This window comes from Astatotilapia calliptera, chromosome 15 (assembly GCF_964374335.1).
Source record: "Astatotilapia calliptera chromosome 15, fAstCal68.1, whole genome shotgun sequence".
NCBI lineage: Eukaryota > Metazoa > Chordata > Actinopteri > Cichliformes > Cichlidae > Astatotilapia > Astatotilapia calliptera.
Window position 1 is genome coordinate 38074064 of NC_137436.1, and position 26522 is coordinate 38100585.

The window sequence follows — 26522 nt, forward strand, 5'->3', positions numbered from 1 at the left end:
TTTCTTTTTAGAAAGAGACAGCCCTGTTCGCATGTAGTAGTCTTTTATAGATATGTAACATCTGCATCCCCTTGCAATGGCTGGCATGAACGACTTGGATTCATGCTAGCCATTGCTGTTTCTCCAGAAATTTCTCTCAAGAAGGCACTGGCCACTCCACCTGCATCCTGATTTCTAAAAGAAAAACCTCCACCCATTTTGAGATCATATCAACAAACACCATGCAATATTATAAAATACAATAATATCTTATACCTTCACATTGTACAAGCTCACTGAAGCCCATTTAAAACCAGAGGTGATAGTGCCTTTGAGGGTGTGACACTCAAACTGTGAAACAGCCTTGCTCAGCCAGTCAGGTTGGCTGACTCTGTTATTTGTTTTAAGTGAATGCTGAAAACTCATTTTTATAAGTTATCATTTCCTTAATCCATCCCCCTTCATTTGCTGCCATAGTTTGAAAGCACACGTGCATGTTTGTGTGAATGTCTGTCGTTATGGCTGATTATGTGTGTTTGATTTAACATGCACACTTATCCTCAATATGTGGTTTTTATTTGAACTGTGAAGCACTTTCTAACCCTGTTTATTAAATAAATAGTCATTATTATTATTATTATTATTATTATTATTATTATTATTATTATTATTATTATTATTATTATTTGTAGTTGATCAAAAGGCCTATCCTGGTGTGCCTCTAGTCTGAATACCTGTCCCAGGATTGTTAGTTGCATAAAACAAGAATTGCAAAAAATTTTGAGAATAAATTTGGAAACTCTTTGTAAACTAGTGTTGCTGTTGTACCACCATGACTTTTGACACATGCAGGGATAATGAGTAAAATAATTTTTGGTTTGTCATTGGGCCAATACCAGACCTCACCTGTTATATAAGCCCGTGTGGTTTTCCACACGTTTCTGGAGTAGCTGTGATGTGGGCAGTCTGTAAATTGTGTTAGACGAGGTTCGTTTATTTGTGATGTTAATGTTGTGGTCTTCACATTCTGTTGATCGCCTCCCTCTGGCAGTAGCAAAGCATCCACTAACACACTGATCTTGGACATTTACTTCCCAATTTATGATTTGGAGCACACCTGTGCCATTTTCCTGATGATTAACAATGTATTGTCAAGCCACCTGCTATTTTTTATACTATGAGCAATACAGAGTTTCAAACATATGATGCTCAAAAAAAAACGTAAAGGATCACCTTGACAACAAATCAGAACATAATCATGCATGTGTTTTCCTCCCAGATCTGATCCAGGGCGTCACTGAGCTCCTGGCTAGTGTGGGGGCCAGTCAATGGTATCACCTCCTTGATCCTCAAGTCCCTACTTCCATATTTTTACCACATGAGGCCAGGCAATGTTGTGCACCAGGAGGACCCCAGAACCCATTACACCTGCATAGGATCAGGATTTCATCCTGAGAACTAATGGCAGTCAGCATACCATTACCTTGCCTATAGAACTTAGATGGATATGCCTCTCCAGACCATCATTGATACACCACCAAAGCAGTTATGCTGAACGATGTTATAGCTTCTCCAGATCCATTCACAAATGTCACATGTGCTCAGTGTGAAGTACAGGGCAGCAGTGGTGAACCTGCTAAGCCTGATATTCTATGGGAAGTGCCAGTGAGACTCCACAGAGTCGGGCAGTTAGCACAGTGCCTACAAGAGCACGCCAGTTCTTTAGGTCACCCTCGTGAAGTCTTTTACTGATTGCTTGGTCAAAGATATTTACACCAGTGGCCTGCTGGAGGTCCTTTTGTAGAGCTCTGGCAGTGCTCATCCTGTTCCTCCTTGCACAAAAGAGCAGATGCTGCAGTCCTTCTGATTGATTAAGGACCTTCTAAGACTTTGTCCAGCTCTCCCAGAGTAACTGTCTATCTCCTGGAATCACTTCCATGATCTTGACACTGTGCTGGGAAAGACTGCAGACCTGGCAATGGCACGTATAATGTGCCATCCTGGAGGACCTGGGCTACCTGTGCAACCTATGTATGGTCCATGTATTACCTCATGCTCCCAGCAGTGACACTTAGCCTTGCCAAATCAGTCAGACTACTGTCTCACTGTTGCTTCCTCCAGTGCACCTGTTACTAATTTCATTAACACCAACCTGCTGAAACTGATTAACAACCCCCTCGGCTACTTAACTGACCAGATGAATATCCCAGAAGTTAAAATGGTTTGATGCTTTACTCTTATAAAAAAGTGTCCTTTTGATTTTTTTGAGCCGTGCATAACAAAGCAGCTGTCTTTTCTCACAAAAACTGCTTCATATTCTCTCTGTCTTTCTCACTAACAGTGAAAAAAGAAAGAAGTACAAATTAAAATACATCATGACTCCGGCTGTCATTCTGTGTATATTCATGATTTGGCCTTTGGCTTGTCCTGAATAACACATGAAATTGGCACCTTTGATACACAGCAGTGGTTACCTGCATATGAATTTAGGTTCAATTTAGTATATAGAAGGGTCACTGAATACAGAGGGAAAAACACCTAAATGAACCCATTTGACTTTGTATTTAAGCAGAAAAAAAGGGAAGGAAATGTGCAAGTAAAAAAGTCCCACTTAGATCTGCTAAATCTGTGGATGTGCATGTGCACATGATGCCTTTCTGGCTTATTTAGTGATCAATCCTGTGGCTAAATGCATTAGGCGGTAAAGACTGACTCATCGTGAATAAACTCAACCTGTGTGCCTGAAGAAAGCTGACAAGCTGATGCCTGTGGGACAAAATGTGCTGTCCTAATCCCCCAGCTGTGCCATCCTTTTTGTAAAAATGTCTACTTTGTATTTTTTCAGAGTGTTCTCACTCTCACACTGATGCTAGCTCATGAACCCTTGTTATTAAAGGTTCGACTTTGCTAGGCATATTGTAACATTTCAGATTCTTGTAAGTAAGCTGCTGGTGGACAATTTTTATGGCTCTGACATTATTCCCCCTCCTTCCTCCTGACACAAATAGCCTGACAATATGTTGATCCCTTTCCAGCTCATTTCACGTAATGGCCTATAAGCTGATATCAGAGCATCAAACTTTCTTGTGACAACATCCATGGATATAACATCCTCAAGGAGCTGGTTAGTTTAAGTCCAAGATGTAAAGCTGTTCTGAATGGGAACTAAAAGGCTAAACTGAAGTCCAGTTCTTTAGATATGCCTAGCACACTGACAAAGAAGTCTGGCTCCATAAATTAGCAATAATATGCTCACACTACATCAACAACTTGCAGCATATCCTCTGACTAAAATCATGCGAAAGGCAGAATATTCTCTTTTTCTAACAACAACCAGAAGTTAAGAGAAATCAAATTTTTCCTCAGCCTTTTTTGTTCATTTCTAAAATTGGACATCTAGATTTTCTAATAAATTTGCAGTTTGTGTTTTGTAATGAAAAGCCACTTGTCATCAGCTGTTTAGGCTGGTGTATAACCTCTAGGCATCTCAGCCAGCTACATGTCTAACAATGTCAACAACTGCTGGATTTCACTGAAAGGACAAGCTATCATACTGTCATAGCTATAACACAATCCATACTGACACCACAGTGCCTAAAACAAACTCTGACAATCCAGCTCAGCGTGTCTTTCTTTTCAGTGTCACTGGAGGGACTTGCACAGAAAGCACGCAGAATTAACAGGATAAAACATTGGCTCCAAGAGCTGAAAACAAGAACTCGTTTTTATTTAAATGTTTTTGCCCTACTGAGCACAGCTGCAGGCATACATAAAACACCCCTGATTGTAATGTTTAAGGAACATCTGTGGACATGTGTAATATCCACATCACACACTGCTATTCTTTCTATCATCTGGTAATTGTTTTTTAACCATTATCAAAAAAGACAGACAAAGATATTCTTCATCTTTCCTTCTTGTTCATCATTGTGTTTTTTGCCCCCCAGATCATAGTAAGAACAAGCAAAAGGTCAGGGTGATCATTTAATATGGATCTGTCCTGTCAGGTGCAGGCAAACAGCTGCTCAATAAGGTTTTGTCATTCATGAAAAACTAAAATGCCATGAGACGCCTGCTTGCTACTAAATCATTCAATTATTCTTCTGAAATGAGGAATATGAGTTCATTAAAATGCCGGTAATGAAATTACTTTCCAAAGTCCAAATGTTCACTGAATCAGGCTCTGTCAAGCTGTGTGATTCGCCGTGATTGCTGGAATAGATTCAAAGAGCCCTATCTGATTTATCGCTCAGTGAAATGGAATCTTTCACGTGAAATTATGTTGCCTCAGCCTTGTGTTTTAATTGATCAGAGGCTGAAATGTTTCATCAGTCTAAATTAGCATATTTAATTTCCAGTGGATTGGAAATTAAATATTTTTGGTCCCAACTGTTTTTGCAAGTGATTGAACAAATACTTCTAAAAAGTTCTTTAATTATATGGTCACGAGTTAAAACTGTCTTCCAGATAATCATTTCTGCATTTCTCAAATAAATACAGAGGGACTTGGAAGAGTTTGGTTCATACTGACATGATAGCATCATGCAGCTTAATGGCATGATGGTTATCCTGCTGGAAGCAGGTGTCAGAAGAAGAATACATAAAGGGGTGGAGATGGTTAACTACACTACTCAAGTAGTCTGAGGTGACTAAACAATGCTCAGCGGGGTCTTAGAGGGCCTAAAGTGTGCCTAGAAAATAGCCTTTTTGTGTCATGTTAATCATGTTTCCCTCTTCCTGTTTAAGATAGTGTCTCTTTATGTGTTGACTCAGTTGTGTCTGCAGCTGTGTTCCCCACCTGTTCACTATTACCTGTGTCTTCCCCTGTCCTTTGTTGCGTTGTCCCACTTACTGTAGCTGTGTGCTTTGTGCTTTGGTGAGCAATCTGCATTAAAACAGTTTTTTTATGCTTGCTTTCCAAGTTCTGTGTTTGGGTCTACAATGTGCCTGCCACACAGCTGTTTTTATTGGCATTAGCATCTTGAGTTGAGTGACGATATTATTGTGTCATTTTAGTGATCCAGATGTTTTCATCTGCCCAGTTACTCCCCACTTTAGATTAATCTTACACTTACACTTTTCAGGAACTAACCACTTAACTCCAAAAAGTAAAGAACATACTCTTTTTCAAACAGCTGGATATCATCTAAATGCAACCCCGCATACTGTGTGTTTTCCCAACTTTCCTTTACATGCCATCTCTAGAACAGTGCCTATGAGAGCTAATAATCAAATTCAATTGAAAAAATGTTGCATAAAAAAGCTTAGTAAACGTGATACTATACTGCAAAAGATTATGGTGAGAATCAGCATGCAGTTCGAGATTCACATTAAGGGCTTCACAGCTATAATACACAATGTGAGACAAAGCAGCAGGAGATAAATGGATAAAGTGGAAAACCGCATTAAAAACATGCAGGATGCTGCAGAGGTTCTATGAATGCACTGAGCAGAAGTAATTGAGGTATGTCATGGGATTCAGTGACATCTTTTCATTGTCACTTTGAATCTGGCTCCGTTCTTTGAAGCGTTTTCTAAGGTGAAGCAGGTGACAAAGCTGCTCTTCTGATGAAAACAAAAGAGCGTTTTCAAGCCTGTAAGTCATACAAGTTTTAGTGGTTTCAGATGCTCATGAAATAAAACTGACACGAGTAAAGTCACATGATATTATTAGAAGAGAGAAAAGCTTATTTTCCATGTTTGCTAAGTTCCTGCTATTTTACTTTTATAAAATGGAACAATTTAACAATCATGATGCAGTTACCTGCTGTTTTAAACCTGGTCATTCAGCTTTTTAGCTATTCAGTTTTCATCAGTATCACCACACACAAACTGCTCTTGTAAAGATATTAAATGATATTTGCCTGAATCCAGACTCAGGCAAACTGACTACCATAGTACTGTTTGATCTTAGTGCAACATTTAACATTTCTAATTGAAAAAGTACTATTGGACAGATAAGGAAATGTGATTGGTCTCATGGGAATGTGAAATACAGATATATGGCATGTGTATATTTACAACACACATGTCATATATCTGTGTTTCACATTTCTCACACTATCTGAAGATTATATATGTGTCCTGTGTCCTTCCTCTGAGACTTGGTACACTTTATCATCATACATGGGAAATACCTTATTCATTGTCACCAATGACTCATGACTCAAATGACCGCATGCATGACTATTCAACAAAGAAAAAAAAACTCCAATCCTTCTTTCAGCTGCTCCAGCAGTGTCTACTCTTGTCTTTGACACTTATTTAGGTATCGTTTGAATCAGTGCAAAATATACAAAAAAAAAAAAAAAAAAAACCAACCCAAAACCTATTAACATGGGTAAATAATAATGAAAGTGCTATCAGTATTTCACCACCATTTACACGAAACCACAGGTGCATCCTGGTTTAGGTCAAAACAACCTTCAAATTGGAAGAAGCAAACAGTAAGAGTAAAAATCCAAACATATCGTTAATTAGACTTGAAAGTGTCATGTCTCAGATTATTGCAATAAACAGTGAAGTGTTAGACTTTATGTCGCCACTGTAGCCAGTTCTTACTCGGATGCATCAAAAGTAAGAAAATAAACTGTAACTGCAGCATGAGTAGTTCTGGAAAAGGTCATATTTAATAATTTGGTTACATAAAAAAAAAGAAGAAAACACACACACACACACACACACACACAAACTTTGCTATACAACAAAATCTAAAAAGTGCTTGTTTTTTAAAATATGAAATAACAAGAATATAATGTATATAAAATATATGTAAAAATTCAAGCTGATGTAAGACAACTCCAGGAAGTTACTATGTGTAGTTAGTATGTGCATGATGTCAATTTCAGATTTAAATAAGTCAATTTTTTTTTTTATTTGGCCAGTGCCAGACTCAATAATCACAGGGCTGAGCAATGAACAACCATACAGAAACGTGCTGAAATGCATTTTGAAAAATATGACAGATTACGGTATGAATACACTTATGTGCCTATATGGGCCATCAGCACATTATTTGAAAGCAATATGAAAATTGCTATAAGCACATATGTATATGTGTGCGTGTTTGTGTGTGTGTAGAGAGAGAGAGAGAGAACACGCTCTTATTTTGAAAGTTCAGCTGGCGCTCACCAGTTAGCGCCCTCCCTTCCTGTGTCCTATTTTCCAACATACGGGACTCTTGGGACGGTCAGCTGGGGACTCTCCCACCAGCAGCGAACTGAGAGCGGCGTCATGCGTCGCTTAAATGTTGCTTTACTGAGGCTGCAGAGGCGATTTAGGGTGCTTTGTTGGAATGTTAGGTCCTGTATTTTGTAGTTTACAGAAGTTTTGGTGCAAAATCTGAAACCTTTAAATATCTTTGGACTGTTTAAAGAAACAAGCACAAACAAGCTTGAGTAAGTCCGAACATAGTGCTTATCGTACTTGGCCCAGCATTTAATTTCCAGTGAGTGTGGTCACTTTAGATAGTCACAAATAAGAGCTTTACGCAAACCTCTTCAACTTATGTTAATTCAATAAGGCATGAATGCCAAACATGAAGGACTATTGTTGGTCAGGGTGTCAACTTTCTCCATATATTTATGTCTCCCTATATTTCCTGTTTAAAATATATATATTTTAAAAAGTGGGATGCAAATTTGTCCACACAATGGTAAATTAGGAATATATAGATAAATCGTTTTCACCAGGATCAGTCAGCTACCAGAATCCAGCACAGCACACGTAGCGTTAACCACCTGTTGTGAATGTGCATCCTCTTTATCTCCCATTCAGAAAAACCAGTCAACCAGCAAAATTAGAGGGTGATCACGGTGGGAGCTAACTATGGTTTTGATTATATGCTTGGTGCATATGAAAGGTTAGGTGTGCATACATTTCACCTCCACCCACAGTACTGGACCTTCAACAATTCCCCCAGCTGCACAGTGCCCTGAAACAGTCCCAGATATTGGCACATTTAAGTATTGATTATACACCAGGGCAGAACACACACAAAGGGAGAGCTTTTAAATTAATATTCACTTTGCAGCAGAAACATGGCAATTATGCCAGATGGTAACTACGCTTGTTTTAGTGTGAAGAAAAAACAAAAAGATTTCAATGGATTGAATGAAATTCAGTTTGACTTTTTCTCAAGATAAAAACAACAATAAACAAATAGAATGTATTGGGGTGAACCACAGTTCAAGTTGTCAGTGAGGGAATGTTCTCCCTCAGACACCTCAACAAGATTATGTTATAACTCTACATTGACAGTCTGACCCTGGGAGACAGTTTCACTCAGCACCATTGGGAACGTCAAAGAAAACAAGAAGCATGCTTCTGATCACGCTCATCTCCTGTTGTGTCGTCTTTGGGGATACTGCGGGCTCTTTATCTGAAGACCGCTGATTGGTGCCTGAGTTGTTGGGAGACATGAAAAATGTGTCTGTTTAAAACAAAAGTTGTTATTTGTTTTCTGTGCAGGTCTGCAGGTCCATAGTGAAATTGCAATATATACAATGTGTAACCAGGCAACACAGGACTTTGAGAGAGCTATGTTTGGCTCGTTAGACGTGGTTCTAAGCAGCATTAGAAGACAAAGTGACTAGAAGCCAAATTCAGGTAATACAGTCAGTTTGGGCCTTGTACATTAATTTTGCTTAAATATTTATCCATAAAACTGTGTTTGCAAAAACTGAAGATGAGGAATACACTTCAAACATACAAAAACAGCTTAGTGTAGGCAACCTGTTTAGTCACATATTAATATGTCCACCAAGCTGTGGAGGAGATGAACAAAAGCTAACTAATTTCCGACTGATACTTTCTCTTTGAAAACCACTGCTACGCCACTCTAACAACGAGGTTTAAGGAAAATTACCAGCTACACATGGAATTGTGTGAAAGTATGTTTTACAGTCTACTGAATTAAAACTGAAAGCTGAGTATCTGCAAGGGTTTTTATCCTCAACCTTAAGGGGGTTCTGAGTGAAGGGAGCGCAGCTCGTATTCCTACTTTAATATCATCATAGTCATTCGAATTTAAGTGTTTGCAATGGAAAGAACTATAAATGTTGTTTTAAATATCTGCCTGTGTTTGAACATTCATGTCTGAGAGTCTGACGTGCAGGAAGGATGACAGAAAAGGGGAGAGCGTGTGTGTGCGCGCAATATGTATGTATGTGTGTAACTGCAAGTGAGGCTGGAGGAGAGTGCGACAGACCAGGAGGAGAGTGGAGTGAAAGAGCCGCACATTGTTCAGACTTAAGGCTTCAACCTGAGTTTACGCAAAGGAATAACAACACAGGGACACACTGGAGGTAAGAGCATTTATATCCAGTAAAAAGCTAGAGATGCTCCAGTGCAGAGCTGCAGTAAATCACTGTAATTTTTATTCACTATCTGATATAGGAGGCACTTCGTTCAGACTAAAATAAATCTCGGGTGTCATTGTGTAATCAACCAGTTCATTAAACTACTACTTTTTAATTACCTTTGTTTACACAGTAACAGCGCTTTACTGAGGATTGCAGATCTCTCTCTTAATTCTCCCAAATTATTATACGCTACATGTGATCAAGTCAATATTTACTTGAAAAGGAAGAGATTCGATTTCTTTCAGCTCATAAGTTCTTTTACAAGTGTCACATACAAGTTTTTATTGAATCCAAAACAATGCATTTCTGGCTTTTTTGTATCTTGGTGCATCAGCTGTTAATTTACCAATCAATCAGTTATTACGTCTTTACATATTGTAAAGTAGATGAATGAGGTTCAAACACTCGCAGGTCTTTTTCTTGTGGCATTAACTCCATTACAGACTATTACATGATTTGACTTGTTTAGAACAAAGAACGTGTTGAATGAATGAAAATGTGATGTGTCAAAAATGATAAAAGCAGTGAGGTATAAAAATAAATCATGAATATTGCAAGATACAGAAAAAAATACAGAAAAAGGAGATATGTTCTGTGTTCTCTTTTTTTGTCTGTGTTCTCCGTGCCCCCAAATAAATTGAAAAGTGTGCACTGTTATTAAAGTCTGACTTACAGTCAGACATTAAAGTTCCCTGTTTGGCATTTGTATAATTCCTGCAATCCTGTACTGACTTCATGCAGTTTTAAAGCTTGTGAAAAAACACTCCAACCCATCAAGATATGACATTTTTGACTTTCATAAGAGACGGTGTCATGGAGACTTTGCTGAAACAGGTTATTTTTGTCCACTGACATGATTCGGACTCACGATTTTGATTATTTATTAAATCATAGCAGAAAAGTGAAAAGTATGGTCTCTACTTCAGGGACAAAAGCTCTGACAACTGGAAAAAGCTTCTGGGTAACATATGGATTGTGGTGTTGTGTTAACAGCTGCAGACTAGATAATTGATTGCATTGCTCACTGGCCTCAAACAATGATCAATTAACATTCAAAAAACGGATGCTTTTCCATTTTCCTCAGTGATTTCTATAAGTGGCCAACATGTGATCAAATATACAATCTTTCAGAAAGCGATTCTTACTCATTTTAGGGCAATACATGTTACTTCCATAGTTCATCATTGCTTTCTACACCTATTTAGCATCTTCTGTAAAGTTGAATTCCTTTAATGCAACTCTGTTTAAAACAGTTCAGGCTTGTATTAACTATATTGTATTATCTATTGTTTAATTCAGTTTAATGCACATCAGTTTAATTTGATACATTTCAGGGCTGTGATAGATTGAATTGAAACTTAATTCCATTAAACTGAATTAAAAAGTTTCTTCTACCCGCCTTGAGGTCTGGCATTGTCACGCAGTAGATACATTTGTCTGAATAATTTAAAAAAATGTAATAAAAAGAAATTGTCTATAGAGACTTAGAGACAAAACAAATGTGTCTGGCACAACGGGGCATTCAGATCATGATTGTGCCTGCTAAAGCTCCCCGACAGGACAGGTTAAAAAAAAAAAACTACTGTTCACGGCAGTGTACACGCAGGTGTTATGTCAGCCAGAACGATATGGTATTCTGTTCTGGCACCAAACTAAATAAATCAGTCCATTTGCAAGTTTTATACATAGCAATGTCAAGTGGGTTCATGTTTTGCAGCTGCCAGGCAGATATTCAGTCAAAGAGACAGAAACTAATGTTACTCCAAGGTCCTACATCTGCAGTCAAACCACAAACGTTGTTCCTTTTCATCCTTGTCTATGAATTCTTACTTTTAGATGTCAGTAAACTCACAATCACTGTTCTTATATCCAGCAAAGCTACTGTTCCTATTGACGAGTAGTAAAGGTAAAAATATTTCCTTTTTATCTGAAGTGGTAGGTTGTTTTAAATGTAGACCTTTAAGGTGTAAAAAAAAATGTAATAAAAAGAAATTGTCTATAGAGACTTAGAGACAAAACAAATGTGTCTGAAATTATAAATATTTTTTTATTGATTGGCTCAATTGTTGCCTCAAGGTGCTTTATGATGTAAGGTAAAGACCCTACGGTAATACAGAGAAAACCCAAATAATCAAATGACCCCTATAAGCAAGTAAGAGTAAGAGAACCAGGCTCAGGCCATTGGCCGTGCCCAGGTGGGGCAGACTGTGGAAGACAGCCAGAGTTTAATAATGAATAATTTTAAAATTAGTGCAAGTTTAAAATGGCTATATTTTAATAATGGACGATTTTACGTGGTGCAGAGCATCTTGTGGTAGCCATAGTTACTATGAGCCATCAGTCACACAGGCCAAGAGACGGTGCCGGGAGGTTGCTGGAAGTCCAGAAAGTGATCCAAAAGAGGGTGCTAGAATTGTCTTTGGCTAGTTTATGCCAATAGTTTTCCCGCAGAAATTTCTGGGAGTAATGTTACTATATATCACATACAATATGAAATTCTAATATTATAATATTCAAGATACAATAATTGATGAAATACTGATGACAATTTTGCACAATGTGAAAGAAAACAATCATAGGGCCTAATTTTATATGTGAGACATACAGGCCAATGCATCAAAGGTTGGCCAAGGTAACAACATCCAGAGTGCCTTGTTATCCTGCCTCTCACTTTTTTAGGGCTGAAACACTTTACTTTATTCTAATTTTAGAATTAGAACATTACAGGTCATCCATGCTTTTTTGTCTTTAAGGCTTGGTGAAGTGAAACTTATTGTTTCATCTTGTTTCATGGATATAAAAAGCATAGTGTGCAATGAAAGTAGAATATATACAACTGAGGGTAATAATACTTGATGTCAAAAGCATATGTGAACCCTTTCTAACCAATTTTTAAACTAATTTGTACTCCAGCTGCGTTATGTTTGGTCAAATAACCGAATCAATAGACTTTTATGTAACTATGTAGCGTAATTTTTTCTTTCTTCCTATAATAACACATCTGAAAATGCAAGTACAAGATGCTGATTTGCATCCATAGTCACTGGGCAGGTCACTTGAAACTGTAACACTGTATACAGAGTGTACCGCCACCTTATGACAACTGAGATAGGGTCCAGCGTGTCCCGATCTTGAATTGGTTTAATGGAAGAAAATGGAGAGATGGAACAGTATATCACACAAAAATGAATTGGCAAGATGGTAATACGATCGGAATCGCTCAGATATATGACTTGTAAAATTCCTAGACAGACAATAGGTCAGCTATAAGCACCAGATCTATTCTCAGTTTTGTATCCAAACTTGTATGGATGCAGGATGTATTTGTTATTCATTGCACTGCGTACACTGTGTTATTTCTTGGAATAGAATGAGAATCAACATATTCTGTGTCATTATATCCAAGCTTCTCTCTAAAAATGCAAATATAGTCAAATCCTTTTGCATTTTTCTTCCAATAAAATAGAATTAACTTGGACATCAGGGACTAGAACATGGAAATACTTATGACACTACATCTAATTTATGGCAAGCTAGTACACTCTGCAGTTGCAGGGGAATAGTTTGTGGTATATAATTCATTGTAATGCATTAGATGTGCCCAGTGCAGTAGTATGCAGAAAACATGCCAGATCACTCAGCACATTTTCTGTCCACATATCCCAGAAGGTTTTAATCACCAAGTAAAGTACATAATACTTAATGCAATGCACTGCACAGAAACTCTGCTAGAGGTATAGGGGCTCCTCCATCACATGTAATTGTTGAATAGACTCCTTGTGGTGTTTTCCACTAATGTTTTATGAATCTGGGAAATAAACCATTTCCTTTCATTAACACCATCGACTTGGAGTATTAGATCTTACTGACTTCTCAGAAATTTAAATTCAGCTGCTACACCAGGTGCTTTAGCTAATACCAGAGCTATTATAGTGTCTTTGGAAATATTTAACTGTTTATCCACCAGAAAATAACAAATTACCACAAAGGGCGAGTAACAAATACCCTGAAAATTAGAAAAGAAGTTTACTTCCTCTTCTGTCACTCAGTGTGAATACACCCATCACAAACTCAGTCTTTTAAGCTATCTTTGTGATGCCATATTAATAAATAAGTGTGTTGTACAGCTCTCTCCGTGCCCTTTTATGTGATATATTACTCAATATGGTTTCTCTGAATTTTTTTTCAATGTCAACTTTGACCTTAGGCGCTAACACTAAACTACCTAGGTATTCTGCAAGGCCTGATATATTGTTTGAAGTTTGAAGGCGATCGAATGAGGTGAACTCCAGCTTTGGTCGACTCTATTTTTTTCTTTTTTTGCCCCTGTCACAACTTTTTTGAAATTTGTTACTGGCATCGAATTCATAAATTAGCATACAGCTTTCAAAAGTCAATAAAATGTCACCGTCTCAACATTAGATATGTTCCGTTTGATGTGTGCCAATTACATACGGTACAGTCAATGTTAAATAGCTCCTCACTAACAAAATAAATTAGTGTCATTCATCATTTACCATTATGTGGATATTCAAAGAGAGAACTGTATCCCACCACTTTCACTAATCCTCGTCTTTTCCACCCACCTGACATCAAATGGCCAAGGGAATGGAAAACAGAAGAATGCCAGATTGGACACTTCTTGTATTGCAGGCTCCTCCTGCCTCCAAGTGTAGACGTGTCAGCCTGTGCAGGTGAAATAAATCTAAAGAAATGATAAATAGACTAATAAATTGTGCTTGTAATAGTTTTTTTCTGAATGTCAATAAATCCCATGAAAAGTCACAAACTAGCAATTACTTTATACTGCAAGTGTTGCTAAATGCAGCCTGAATCCTTTGCCAGTTCAAGTAATATTTGCAAATAACTGTAGCAGCAAATTGGAAGAAAGAAAAATATTCAGCTCCTTAAAAAAAAAATCCACTAATTTTGTCTTTTTTCCTTTTTGGTTCTTGGCTGAGTGGATGCTTAACAGAGCATTATCGATGGAGCTGCAGCTGAGAAAGTCTCTGAGCGGGCAGAGTGGTTAGAGCAAGCCAAAACAGCAACATCACAGATCTGAAAAACAAATAACAAAAGGAATAAGAACAAGTGTCTGAAAAATCTGTTATTTTACTGGAAAAAAAATGTGATAGCAACAAAATATAGACTGGAAACAGTCGCTTCCTCAAAAATACAGATTTAGTGTCTGTTGGTCCCTCTTTCAAACATCTCTCACAGAAGAATTTGTGCTTGACTGTATTTCACAGACCTGTGTTTGATGTCAACAAAACAGTGTGACTGAGGATGTTACCTTTCATATTAGTTTCCAGAACATCATCACACATCTTAAAGCTTTTAAAGATCTATATGTGCAGGAAACAGCAATTTCAGCTTATTCAACCACTCAGAAGTTAAGTAAAAACAACAGTAACAACTGATGTAATTAAAATTGAGAGAACTGGTGGGGAAATATGTAGAAAGATGAACAAAAGGTTGTTAAAAAGGATCTAATTTAGATGTCATGACAAATGTGTTGTGACAGAGATGTATAATGACTCACTCATTACTTATTAACTCATCAGTAATTTATCTACTCTACCTCGTTTGTTAGTGTGATACACCATACTGAGCAGCCAGTGAAAAATCACTCATTTTTTCATCATTATAGTTTTTAGTTGACAAACCAGTGTGAATGTCAGCTGAAATATTTGACCACAGAGTTGTGTGGAAAGGCACATTCTGCTTTCATGGTTGATGTTAAATATTCCTGTCTTGAATAATAATTGGAGAAATAAAAAGTGCAGATAGATAACTGCACGTACATCAGTCAGTGATAAAAGTCTCTTTGGCCACATTGAAGGTGAGTTCAACAGTCCAATCTCGCTAAAATTCAGTTCAATTAAATCTTATTTACACAGCACCAAATCACAACAACAGTCGCCTCAAGGTGCTTTAAATTGTAAGGTAAAGACCCACAATAATACATACAGATTGTTATTATGACCCCCTGTGAGCAAGCCCTTTGGTCACAGTGAGAAGGAAAAACTCCCTTTTAACAGGAAGAAACCTCCGTCAGAACCAGGCTCAGGGAGGGGCGGGGCGGGGAAAGAGAAGGAAAGAGAGAGACAGATTCAAAAAGGTTAAAATAAACACTTTAGGGTATAAAGGTTAATAATGGTTAATTGATAATTTTAAGCTAATTAAGATGAGGAATCATTTGCTTAAAGTAAATTGAACTACTAATTACTCAATATCTGTTTGGTTATAATTGCTAGGGATGGGTAGGTTCAAGGTTCAAGGTTCTTTATTTGTCACATGCATAGTTATACAAGTATAACACACAGTGAAATGTAGCCTGACACGCTCCTCGACATGTGCAAAAATTGGGGGGGGGGGGGGGGGGTGTAGAGGAGGAACATTATATATATATATATATATACACACACATATAGTATATACACTGGGTGAATGTGCAGTAGCAGCAAGCAGGTGAATTCTGTACATTAATATGAATAGACATCTGACTATTTTACAGGATAGACAATATAAAAATATTTGAAATTAAAGGAATTTAAATGTACATTGTTCCTTGGTTTAGTGTCTGGAAGAGTCCTGTCTCAGTCAATTATAGATGATGTGAGAGGGCGGGTGTGTGTGTTTAGGGCACGGATGGCTTGGGGATAGAAGCTCCTCTTGAGTCTCTCTGTCCTTGCCCGGAAGATGCGGAACCTTCTACCAGATTGCAGAAGTTGGAACAGTTTGTTGCCAGGATGGGACGGGTCCTTCAGTATCTGCGCTGCTCTAGTCCGGCATCTCCTGGTGTAGGTGTCCTGAAGCGGGGGGAGAGCAATCCTGCAGCAGCGTTCTGCTGTACGGATCACTCTCTGGAGAGCTTTTTGGTCCTTCACACAGCTGTTCCCGAACCACGATGTCATGTTCTGTGTGAGGATGCTCTCCACAGCGCCTGTATAGAAAATCCTGAGGATCTTTGGAGAGAGCCTGAACTTCCTCAGTTGTCGTAGGTGATACAGGCGCTGCCTAGCCTTTTTGGTCTGGACCTGAATGTGGGCAGCCCATGTCAGGTCTGAGGAGATGTGGACACCAAGATACTTGAAGGACTGCACCCTCTCCACTGGAGCTCCATTGATGATAATGGGCTTGTAGTCTCTGTGCTGACCCCTTCTGAAGTCCACCACCAGCTCCTTGGTCTTGCTGACGTTCAGCTGGAGGTGGTTGTCCTGGCACCACGATGCCAGATTCTTCACTTCATCCATGTAGGCCGCCTCATCGTTGTTGGAGATGGCACCCAACACCACTGGGTATTGATAAGATTTTCATGATTCCGATTCTATTTTCGATTCTGTTTAACGATTCGATTCTTTATCGATTCTCTTATTGATTCTTATTTTTAAAAAAGGAGAACACTAAGGTCGATTAGCTTAGAACTTTGTTTTATATCTTCTCTTTGAACAAGATAGAAATTTAGGAGTAACATGGCCTTACAAACCCAGCAGTGAGATATTAAGAGATCCACAGCTTACGGCTCTTCAATGGGGTGTCACGGGGTCCCCAGGAAAAAAATTGTAAATGTAAAATAATAAAATAAATATTCTTCAGTAGCAATAACAAAGTATAACATAAATTATTCTGTAGCAATTACACAAGAATATTCAGTAATGTCCCTGCCTACAATTAAACACATTCACTTACCGAAAATCGGAGCATCTGCTGTGGCAAATGGGTGCAAGCCTTTGACCACAAACTCAGTCACTGCTCGGTGACCTTCGTCTGAAAGGAGACGCTAATGGTAGACTGCAGTGAGAACTCCCAGCATCTGAGCCAGCCAGACTCTGTCTCTCTCATCATGGTCACCTAAATGCACAGTAATGGCAGGTTTTGTAATAAGGAGCGGAATTAAAAACACGACATTCATTTAAGGTTATCACGTGTTTTGTGAGCAAATGCTTTTGCATATTCGTAGTGTTTCCTCCCTTAAATGAAATATCTACTTTTCAAGTATTGCAAGTTGCCCTGTTGTCATCCGTTCTCGTAAAGTATAACCAAACTTTTGAGCGTGGTGAGATCATTCGGGGCGACTGGAATTGATAAGGGAATCGTTTGCAAAAATAATACTTGCTATACAAATACATGAGGAATCCAGTAATCAATTCATAATCTGTTGCACAACCTCTGATTTCTTTATATTTTCTTATTTTCTTTTCTTTCTTTCTTTTTTGCAACATGAGGTTACTTCCTGAAACAGGTGCAAACATGAAAAGGAAAACTCCTTGGTGGTTAGATATAAAGAAATGGAGGTGGCTCAAAGCTTTTGCACAGTGCTGTAATGATTCTCATATACATATAGATGAACATTACCTGACAATTAAGTGATATGGTAAGTGCCAGAAGTAACACTTTCTTTATCTGCTATATAGTCCTGCGTTCAGGGTTGAGGTAGGAAATACTCTTAGTTTAATAATTATCACGCAGTTCTTCATTCTTTCCTTACTTATTTTGAAACTCATTATTTATCCTCACTATTCAGTGTTGTCTACTGTGTGTTCAACTGGATTGATGCTAATAACGGTTTCCTCTACTTTTTTCCAGCCAGTGAGCTCGGCTAAGTTGGCAGGATGTCAGCTTTCAACTGTTCATTTGATTTAATAACTGAAAACGAAGAGTGGCTTTGTCCTAAAGGAGAAGCGTGCACCAATATTACTCATGCCGTGAATGGGACCTTTCATAATCTCACACATCTGACAGAGGAGGGGTACCTGGAAAAATATCTGGGTCCTCGTCGATCACCTGTGTTCCTCCCCATCTGCCTGATGTATCTGATCATCTTCCTGGTAGGCGTTGTGGGGAATGTGCTGACGTGCACCGTCATTGCACGCAACAAAGTCATGTGGACACCAACAAACTACTACTTGTTCAGCTTGGCCGTGTCAGACCTGTTAGTGCTACTACTTGGCATGCCATTAGAGCTGTATGAGCTGTGGCAGAACTACCCCTTTCTTCTGGGAACGGCAGGTTGCTACTTTAAGACCTTCTTATTTGAGACGGTCTGCTTGGCATCCATCCTAAACGTGACGGCACTGAGCATAGAGCGTTACATCGCCGTGGTCCACCCTCTGCGAGCAAAGTATTATGTGACACGTACTCATGCTAAGAGAGTCATTCTCACTGTGTGGGGTGTATCAGTTTTGTGTGCTGTGCCCAATACAAGCCTGCATGGGATTGTCTTCTTGCACAGTCGTTCCACAGACCCTGCTGGAACCATAAATGTGGAGATTCCCGACTCAGCCATGTGCACATTAGTGAAACCACGCTGGATGTACAACCTGACAATCCAGATGACCACCTTGCTGTTTTTTATTCTGCCCATGCTCACAATCAGTGTTCTTTACATGCTCATTGGGCTGCAGCTAAAGCGTGAAAAGATGCACCAGGAACTGGAGCCAAAATCTGGTTTCGGACAAGATAGCTGCTGTAACATCCGCACACAGCAGCAGAAGGCACGTCGCCGGCAAGTCACTAAAATGTTGTGTAAGTATATGGATCTGCTAATGTGCCAACTTTTACCTTCTAGTTCACAGTCTTGTTATGTAGTTTGTGCAGAATTGAGTGCTTAGTTAGAGTTAGTTAACTTTACCTTTAGGGACACTGCTGGTGTGATCACATAATCCCATCCCATATGGATAGTAAGTCTGTAGTCTGATATAAATCAATTAAAAAAAATTTTTAATAAGGAAAACAAGAAGAAAGGGTTAACTCAAGTGTCACTTTGTTATATTCTATCAGAAACATAGCTTTGAAAGGGTTTGTCATGGCTCACGTGTGCTTTTGCATCACTCAGTGGTGAAGGTGAAGTTAAATTGCCAATCTTTCTCAGATGTGACAGAAATAATTTATTGACCTCTATTTCAAAGCAGCGTTTGGTTGCATGATAGTAAGACCTCTAGGGTCATTGTCATCCTCCTCTCAGGTCATATTCCTTCAACAAAGTGCAAAATATCGAAGCGTTGTGACTTTGAACAGGTCATAGTATTCTTGGAAGATTTTCATCAATATGCCTGAAAGGAAGAGATCAAAGGAGCTCAAAGAAAGGTAGGCAGTTCGTGCCCAACTGTCAAGAAAAGTCACTGAATGCTTTTGATGAAAGCAACAGAAACAGCTCCAGCTTTTGATACCCAGCAGGGGACTTGCAGTCAGAGCCTGCAAAAAAACCCGTCGAACTGTGTGATTATGAACATCAGTGTGCTTCTTGTTTTTTCAAGCAAACAATATTCTAGATAGTTCAAGCCAAATACAACAAGCTAGTTCTGTCAGTTTATTTGTAATTAACAGCTTCTTCTCAATGTACATCTTATATGCTTTGTAAAATTCAGAACAGATCATAACTATGTGAAGTTACCGTTTTACCTCTTAGAGTACAGTCACACAGACTGAACCAAATTCAGGAAGTGTTCATGTTCATTCATTGTCTGTGCAAAGGTGAGATGTGCACACTGTACAAGACACCTTTGGAATAACAGTGTTTTTCTGAACATGGCAGCACTAAAAGAAGTATTTTCACTGAATTCACTTGAGGAGATGATATAAATCCCTGGGAATGTTCTGGATACAGTTTAACCGACCTTTGAAAAGTTGGGCCAAAACAAAGCAGAAGATTTTTTTTTCTGGTAACTGTTCTCTTTTCAACTTACGTCCTCTTTCATTAGTGTGTCTCATATTTTTCTTCAGCATCTATAATATTGCCACTTTTTTTAAACATCTTTTTATTCAACGATGTGACAGGTTCTGTTAAAATAAAAATCAATCCTCAAGTTTGGTGAATAAATTTCCTTGGAAATGTAAATGCCTCAAAAAACATGTACTCTGCCGGTTAGTCTGTTAAGACACAAGAAAACTGAAATTAGCTTCAAAGTAACACAAAAAAATCTTTTTTTTCATTTCATTTTTTATTAGTTGTAATTTTTAGCCACAATAATCCAGTCGACAAGTCTGCCAGACAGAATAATGTCTCAACTAATTAGAATGCACAATTAAAGTTCAAACAACAATTAGAGATGAGGAAAATGTGGTCTGGCATTTTGAAAAATTCTTGTTGTCTTGTTGTCTTTTGTATGAGATGTTCTTTGAAGTGATGACTGTTATTTGGCTGGGAAAGGGCTAAAAATGAACACAGGTACCTAAATCAAGGTTTAAATACTCATATATTGCATCGGTTAAGCATGAGGAAAACACTAATGTTGAAACATCCCCTCTCATTGTGTTCTTGTCTCTCTCGTGCTGTTTTTCAGTTGTCTTGGTTGTGGTTTTTGGAATCTGCTGGGCTCCATTTCACACTGACCGGCTAATGTGGAGTTTCATCAGTGACTGGACTGACACCCACTTGGAAATCTTCCAGTATGTGCACATCACCTCCGGAGTGTTTTTCTATCTCAGCTCAGCAGTCAACCCGATCTTGTACAACCTCATGTCAACACGCTTTAGAGAAATGTTCAAGGAGGTCATGTGCCATCGGCCACATCCCATCACTCCCAGAAAACATTCGCTCAGTGTCACCCGGGTGACGCTCCGCAGTACCCTGAGTGACGCGGCGCTCAGCAACGGAGCTGCTGTTGTTGAGGCAGAAGACGAAGAAGTGAGAATGAAATATGAGACCAGTTTTTCTTGTTAAAAACAAACAAACACATTTTATGTCATGTTATGGGGGACACATTAAGAGAGACTTGCTTGTTCTGAGCCAGTGCATCCATCAGCTGTCATCAACATCCAGTCTGCACAGATGCATCAGCAAAATATCTAAAATAGTCTTAAGTGGAAGAGTTGCAGAAAAAAAGTGCACTCCTCTGCTGAAGCTGTCAGACCGCTGTCTGTTTTGAAAACTTAACCCATAACTCAGCAAACCACACACCCCACATGAACACTAAACTTTTTTAAGAGGGGAGGCTTATGCTGATCAAGCTATAAAATATGTTCCATGAATGTACACACCCATCGGTTTATAAAGTTCTCAATACAGGTCACTACTATACATTGCAAAAAAAAAGCACTGCAGTACATGTGGTTACATTACTTTGTTGTTACTCCAAAAAGCACATTGTTACATAATTACCAGTTAACAATATAAACCTCCCAATCTACTTCTATTTATCCCAGGAACCACAAGTAAGCCTGCAGTCTGTCAGTGAAGTGCTCGATTTGGATGATATGATCCTGTGAGGTCTTTAAGATCAGCCTGACTATTTAAGATCTTGCATGTCAGGGGGAGGATTGTAAATTAGATTCTGGATTTAACAGGGAGCAAATAAAAAGTATATATATGTGCTCATTCTAGTCCCTGTCTAGTACTCTCACAGCAGCATTTTAGAATGAAGGATAGCTGGTTATAGCATACTTTTAAATGATGACATCGGTGTATTCTGAGAACCTGCATTCTCAACTTGCACTACAAAAGAGAAGCGTGGAACTCAACTAGTCCTGAAATCTACAGGTTTCTTTATATAATAACGGCAGGAGGCCACTGAAAAAACAGTTTATTTAAGCAGGGCCTTAAACATAACTCCAAAATTTCTGCCAATAGACATGACCAAGATGGCTGCCAAGTGGTCAGACTTGTTTCTATGTGAACCAATAAATGTGAAAGTCAGAAAGAAGCCATATTTGTGTGTACAGTAAATGCTTTAAATGATGATATCATTGAGGAGTAATCTAGACATACAGGTTGCAGACAAAATAATAAAATGACCAGTTGTGTTGAACTTATTTGTTATTTGTTAAAATACTATGAATATAATTTTGAATGTAAAATATTAATGTCTTTTGATGTAAGAGGTAAACTACACAATATGTATATCAAAATATTGGTTATTTCTATCATCACAAACTACCTTGATGTGCATTTGAAAAATGTGTATGTGTACTGCTTATACTGGTGTTTTAATGCTTTGTGTACTTCTTAGAGTTGTAATATAAATGTTCTTTACTCACTGTTGCCGTTCAAAGTCTCAAAGATGTAACTTATACACTCAAACCTTTTGAGTGGATTTTTTCGGAGTATTGTGTTGAAAACAAAACATATTCAATCTTGGCTGTAAATGTGTTAAAAATACACATTCAAACCCATTTTTAAATTGAGTCTAGAATTTGTTTGTTTAGTTTTGTATCAGGAATAAAATGTTACTTTCACAGTGATTAGCCCCACTGTGAAATGTAGGAATGGCAAAGCTTGACTTTATATTTTAATTGGTCAAGCATGTAGTGAAAATTCACCTAAACTTTCTCACCAGCCGGCTAAGGTCCCACTTCCACACTCTCCTGTCGTTCCTGTTATTAGCAAAGGGACTTCATAACAATAGCGACTAGGTGAGTGATGATGCGTCACAACAGTTCACGTTATTGTCCTTATTTCAGCCTCACCACACCTGAAAAAGACAAAAAAACAAAAAACAAATCGCCTCACTTTAACTTTATTTCCGGCAGCCACCTGTGTGTAACAGAAACAAGGAAAAGAAGAGACTATGTGTTGTGGTCAAGAAACACATAACAAGTTATAGGATCCATATTCTCATCATTACGTAGACAACAGCTAAAACAATCTTATCTGCAGACATGCAGATGATGGGGTCAACATTCTAAATGATTTTCAAGTCAGCGTGTCCTGGCACGTGTCACATGGTACTCATGGTACTCTCAGTGAAAATTGGCCTCATGTCGATTAATCAGCCACTTACCATTTTATTCTCCCCCCAAAAACAGTTTTGAGTACTTTGTTTCTGTGCCAGAACAACATATCACATAACAAAGCACCTAAAGGTCTACATTAGAAGATAACTCAGAAAAGCTGCAGATTTCAGCATGTTAACGTCACTGTTTTTCCACAGAGGACCCTTTTAGCAAGTGCTGCAGGCTCCTGGGATGCTGAGTGTTGCGCTGCTTTGCAAAACACCACATGTCTAGCTGAAGGCAGTGTGGGGTAGCAAGTAGAAAATAATAGGGTAAGTGCTTTGGCATTTTGGCAGCGTGTGCTTTTGCTTTTACAAGTTTAAATTGAGGCAAATTTTTAGAATGAAACCTCGGACAAGTCAAAAGCTCAGCAGGAGTGAGAAATGCAGCTGATGGTCACAGATGGTGTGAGCAATACAGCGGTTTGTCTTTCTTACCAGTTTACAACCTGCTGTGGCACAACAGGGAAAGTAATGAAAGTTGTTTTGTTTTTTAAATCAAAAGGGTAAAATTACAATAAACGGATTCGACATTTTTCATGACAACACTAAACCAGTGGGGGCGAACAACAGCAGGAAACAAATTTCACAGTCCGTCTCCTGAAATAAAAAGGGGTGCGAACAAGGGGTGTAAAGGGGTGCGCTTTCTTATCTCAAAAAGGACCATTTAGAAAAATGGAAAATACAAGTTTCAGTTAAACTTTTTACCACACACTGCACATGAGTGTCCTCCTGTCTTACTTCTCTCTCGCAGCTGATTGCCCCACCCCTCCCTGAGCCTGGTTCTGCCGGAGGTTTCTTCCTGTTAAAAGGGAGTTTTTCCTTCACACTGTAGCCAAAGTGCTTGCTCATAGGGGTCATATGATTGTTGGGTTTTTCTCTGTATTTATTATTGCAGGGTCTACCTTACAATATAAAGCGCCTTGAGGCAACTGTTGTTGTGATTTGGCGCTGTGTAAATACAATTGAATTTAATTGAATGAGGACTGTGTATCAGAACGAGAGCATCTAATAACTTCAAATCTGTTCACTAAAAACTCAAGGGATGCAGATTTGTTCACACTATGTGTCATCACCTCTCAAATGGTCTTCTGTTTAAACCTGGATTTTTTGTGACATCTCAAAACATTGGCATTTTAATTCCTGCCGGCCTGTTATTTCGCTAAAATAACTGTATGACACCACAAAACAATTTTAAACATCTCTATCTGGCTTTGTTTAGCAAGCTATTTGTGCTCAGGGCCAGAAGTCCACTGAAGGAAATTCACACAAGTCATGTGTATTTACAGGTATTAACCATGTGTGCCTCTTCCTTAAAATTGAAAAGGCATTGCTAATAGATTTTCAAGGCCTTTCAAGATAATCAAATCTCTCAGGGCTGGAGGCAGCGTAGTTTTAGCTGTTGTTAAAACAATATCTGGTTTTCAGGCAGAACGTTTCTCCTGAGGAATCTGCTGGATCAGCGTAATCATTACCAACAGGTACCATCAGCCACATGATTCTCTGGAACATCTGCAGTTTTCATATGTACCTACTTGACATATCTGAACAAATTGAAAAAGGTAAATTCTTTTATAATACACATGTAATTTGTGGAGGCGGCTTTTTTGCAAATGTAACACTGTGTGCGAGGTCAGGCTACTTTTTGGAGTAAAGTTGTGCGATAGGAGTGAGAGCAAAAGAGAGAACGGGTGAGAGTGGGAAGCATTTTTTCCTTGTAGTTTTGTGAGATACTTCTCATAATGCTACTTGAATCTGACTTTTTGAGGGGAAAATTTACAAATGTCAGAAATGCAGACTGTTTTATCCTCAGACTTTCATCCACTTACTAGATTTCATATTATATCTAACCCACAACTCTGTAACTCGCTCCATAGATAAACATGTTATGTTACAGCAGCATATTCATTACTGAGACGTGTAAGTATTGTAGATATACAGTATGCACAGTTTCCCTACATATAATGTTTGATCAAATTTAATATGAGAACATTTATGAACGTTTCCACATTCATGGATAAATCATATCATGAGACATAGAAGTTATACTTACTTACTTAGACTTAGTTCCTCCTACGCCGAGCGGCGCATCGGGCAGCTAGTGATCTCCATCGATGTCGGTCAGCAGCGACTGCTTCAGCTTCGTCCCAGGCAATGTCGACAGTTCTCAGATCGTCCATAAATGTTCGACGCCATGTGGTCTTTGGTCGGCCTTGCTTTCGCTTGCCAGTGCATGGACGCCATGTCGTGGCAATCTTAGCTGGGCGATGAGGGGGTAGGCGTAAAATATGTCCCGCAAAGGGAAAGCGCCTTTCTGCAACAACATCGGCTAATGGGCGGGTGCCTGCTCTTTGTAGGACCTCCTCATTTGTTATTCGGTCCCGGTAGGAAATTCTCAGGATTCGCCGCAAGCCACGTTGTTGAAGCACGTTCAGGTGTTGAATAATTGCACTTGTTGAGCGCCAGGTTTCACTAGCGTAAAGTGCAGTAGGGAAGACTATAGAGTTCAGTAGTCTGATCTTGACCCTTACATTCAGGGAGGTCGAGTTCCAAATAGGTTGGAGACGTCGCAGGACACCAACTGCCTTCCCTACTCTGGCGTCGACATCCCGATCAGAGACCCCGTCATTCGAGATGATGCTGCCAAGATATGTAAAATTCTCCACCTCTTCAGCATGTTGTTGGTTGATCATGACAGGAATGCGGGCACGTGCATAGCTAACTCGGAGTACCTTGGTTTTTTTGGCGCTGATTCTTAATCCAACTTTCGTTGCCTTCCTCTGCAGGGCTGCGGTCAACTTTTGGAGGTCTTCCTGAGTCGAGCCCAGCAGGGCGATGTCATCTGCGAAGTCCAAGTCAGTGAGATTACGCGCTTCGTGCCAGGGCACACCGATGTCAGCTTGGTCAACTGATCGTCGCATGATGAAGTCAATTACCAACAGGAAGAGGAAAGGGGATAGCACGCATCCTTGTCGGACGCCAGTATTGATCTTGAAGAAGGCTGTGCAGCCGTCATCCGTCCGGACGCAGCAACAGGAGTTGGAGTAGAGACGACGAAAGGCATCTACAAACTGCTGAGGGACTCCATAGTGGCGTAGGATAGCCCATAGAGTCGGCCGGTGGACGCTGTCAAAAGCCTTCTAGAAGTCAATGAAATTAATAGAAATCTTCTTTTGGTATTCCAATGTTTGTTCAATGATCATGCGGAGGGTGAAGATTTGCTCGACGCATGACCGGCCACTCCGAAACCCAGCCTGCTCTTCTCGCAATCGTTCGTTCACAGCGTGTCGTAGCCGATTCAAAAGAGCGAGGCAAAACACTTTCCCGGGTACCGACAGCAACGTGATGCCCCGCCAGAAGTTATACAGTGCATACAAAACAAATATTTACTAGTGATGGCAATTCATAATTCAAGGTTTTTCAATCCTTTCATATTTGAATTGTAATAACTATATATAAAATTAGTTTA

General features: G+C 39.0%; 1 protein-coding gene across 1 annotated transcript; it reads left to right on the forward strand.

Moving 5' to 3' along the window:
* Positions 1–9182: 9182 nt before the first annotated feature.
* On the forward strand, positions 9183–22555 carry nmur1a (neuromedin U receptor 1a). The gene is made up of 3 exons (XM_026142642.2): positions 9183–9284; positions 17931–18869; positions 20627–22555. Exons 2-3 carry the CDS (start codon positions 17957–17959, stop codon positions 21004–21006), a joined length of 1293 nt encoding a protein of 430 aa, XP_025998427.1. The 5' UTR covers positions 9183–9284; positions 17931–17956; the 3' UTR covers positions 21007–22555.
* Positions 22556–26522: the final 3967 nt, after the last annotated feature.

Bases quoted from the DNA above. Each gene is read 5' to 3' on its own strand.
- nmur1a (XM_026142642.2), top strand. From the start codon at position 17,957: ATGTCAGCTTTCAACTGTTCATTTGATTTAATAACTGAAAACGAAGAG. The intron at 18,870-20,626 runs GTAAGTATATGG...GCTGTTTTTCAG, and splicing joins GCAAGTCACTAAAATGTTGT to TTGTCTTGGTTGTGGTTTTT.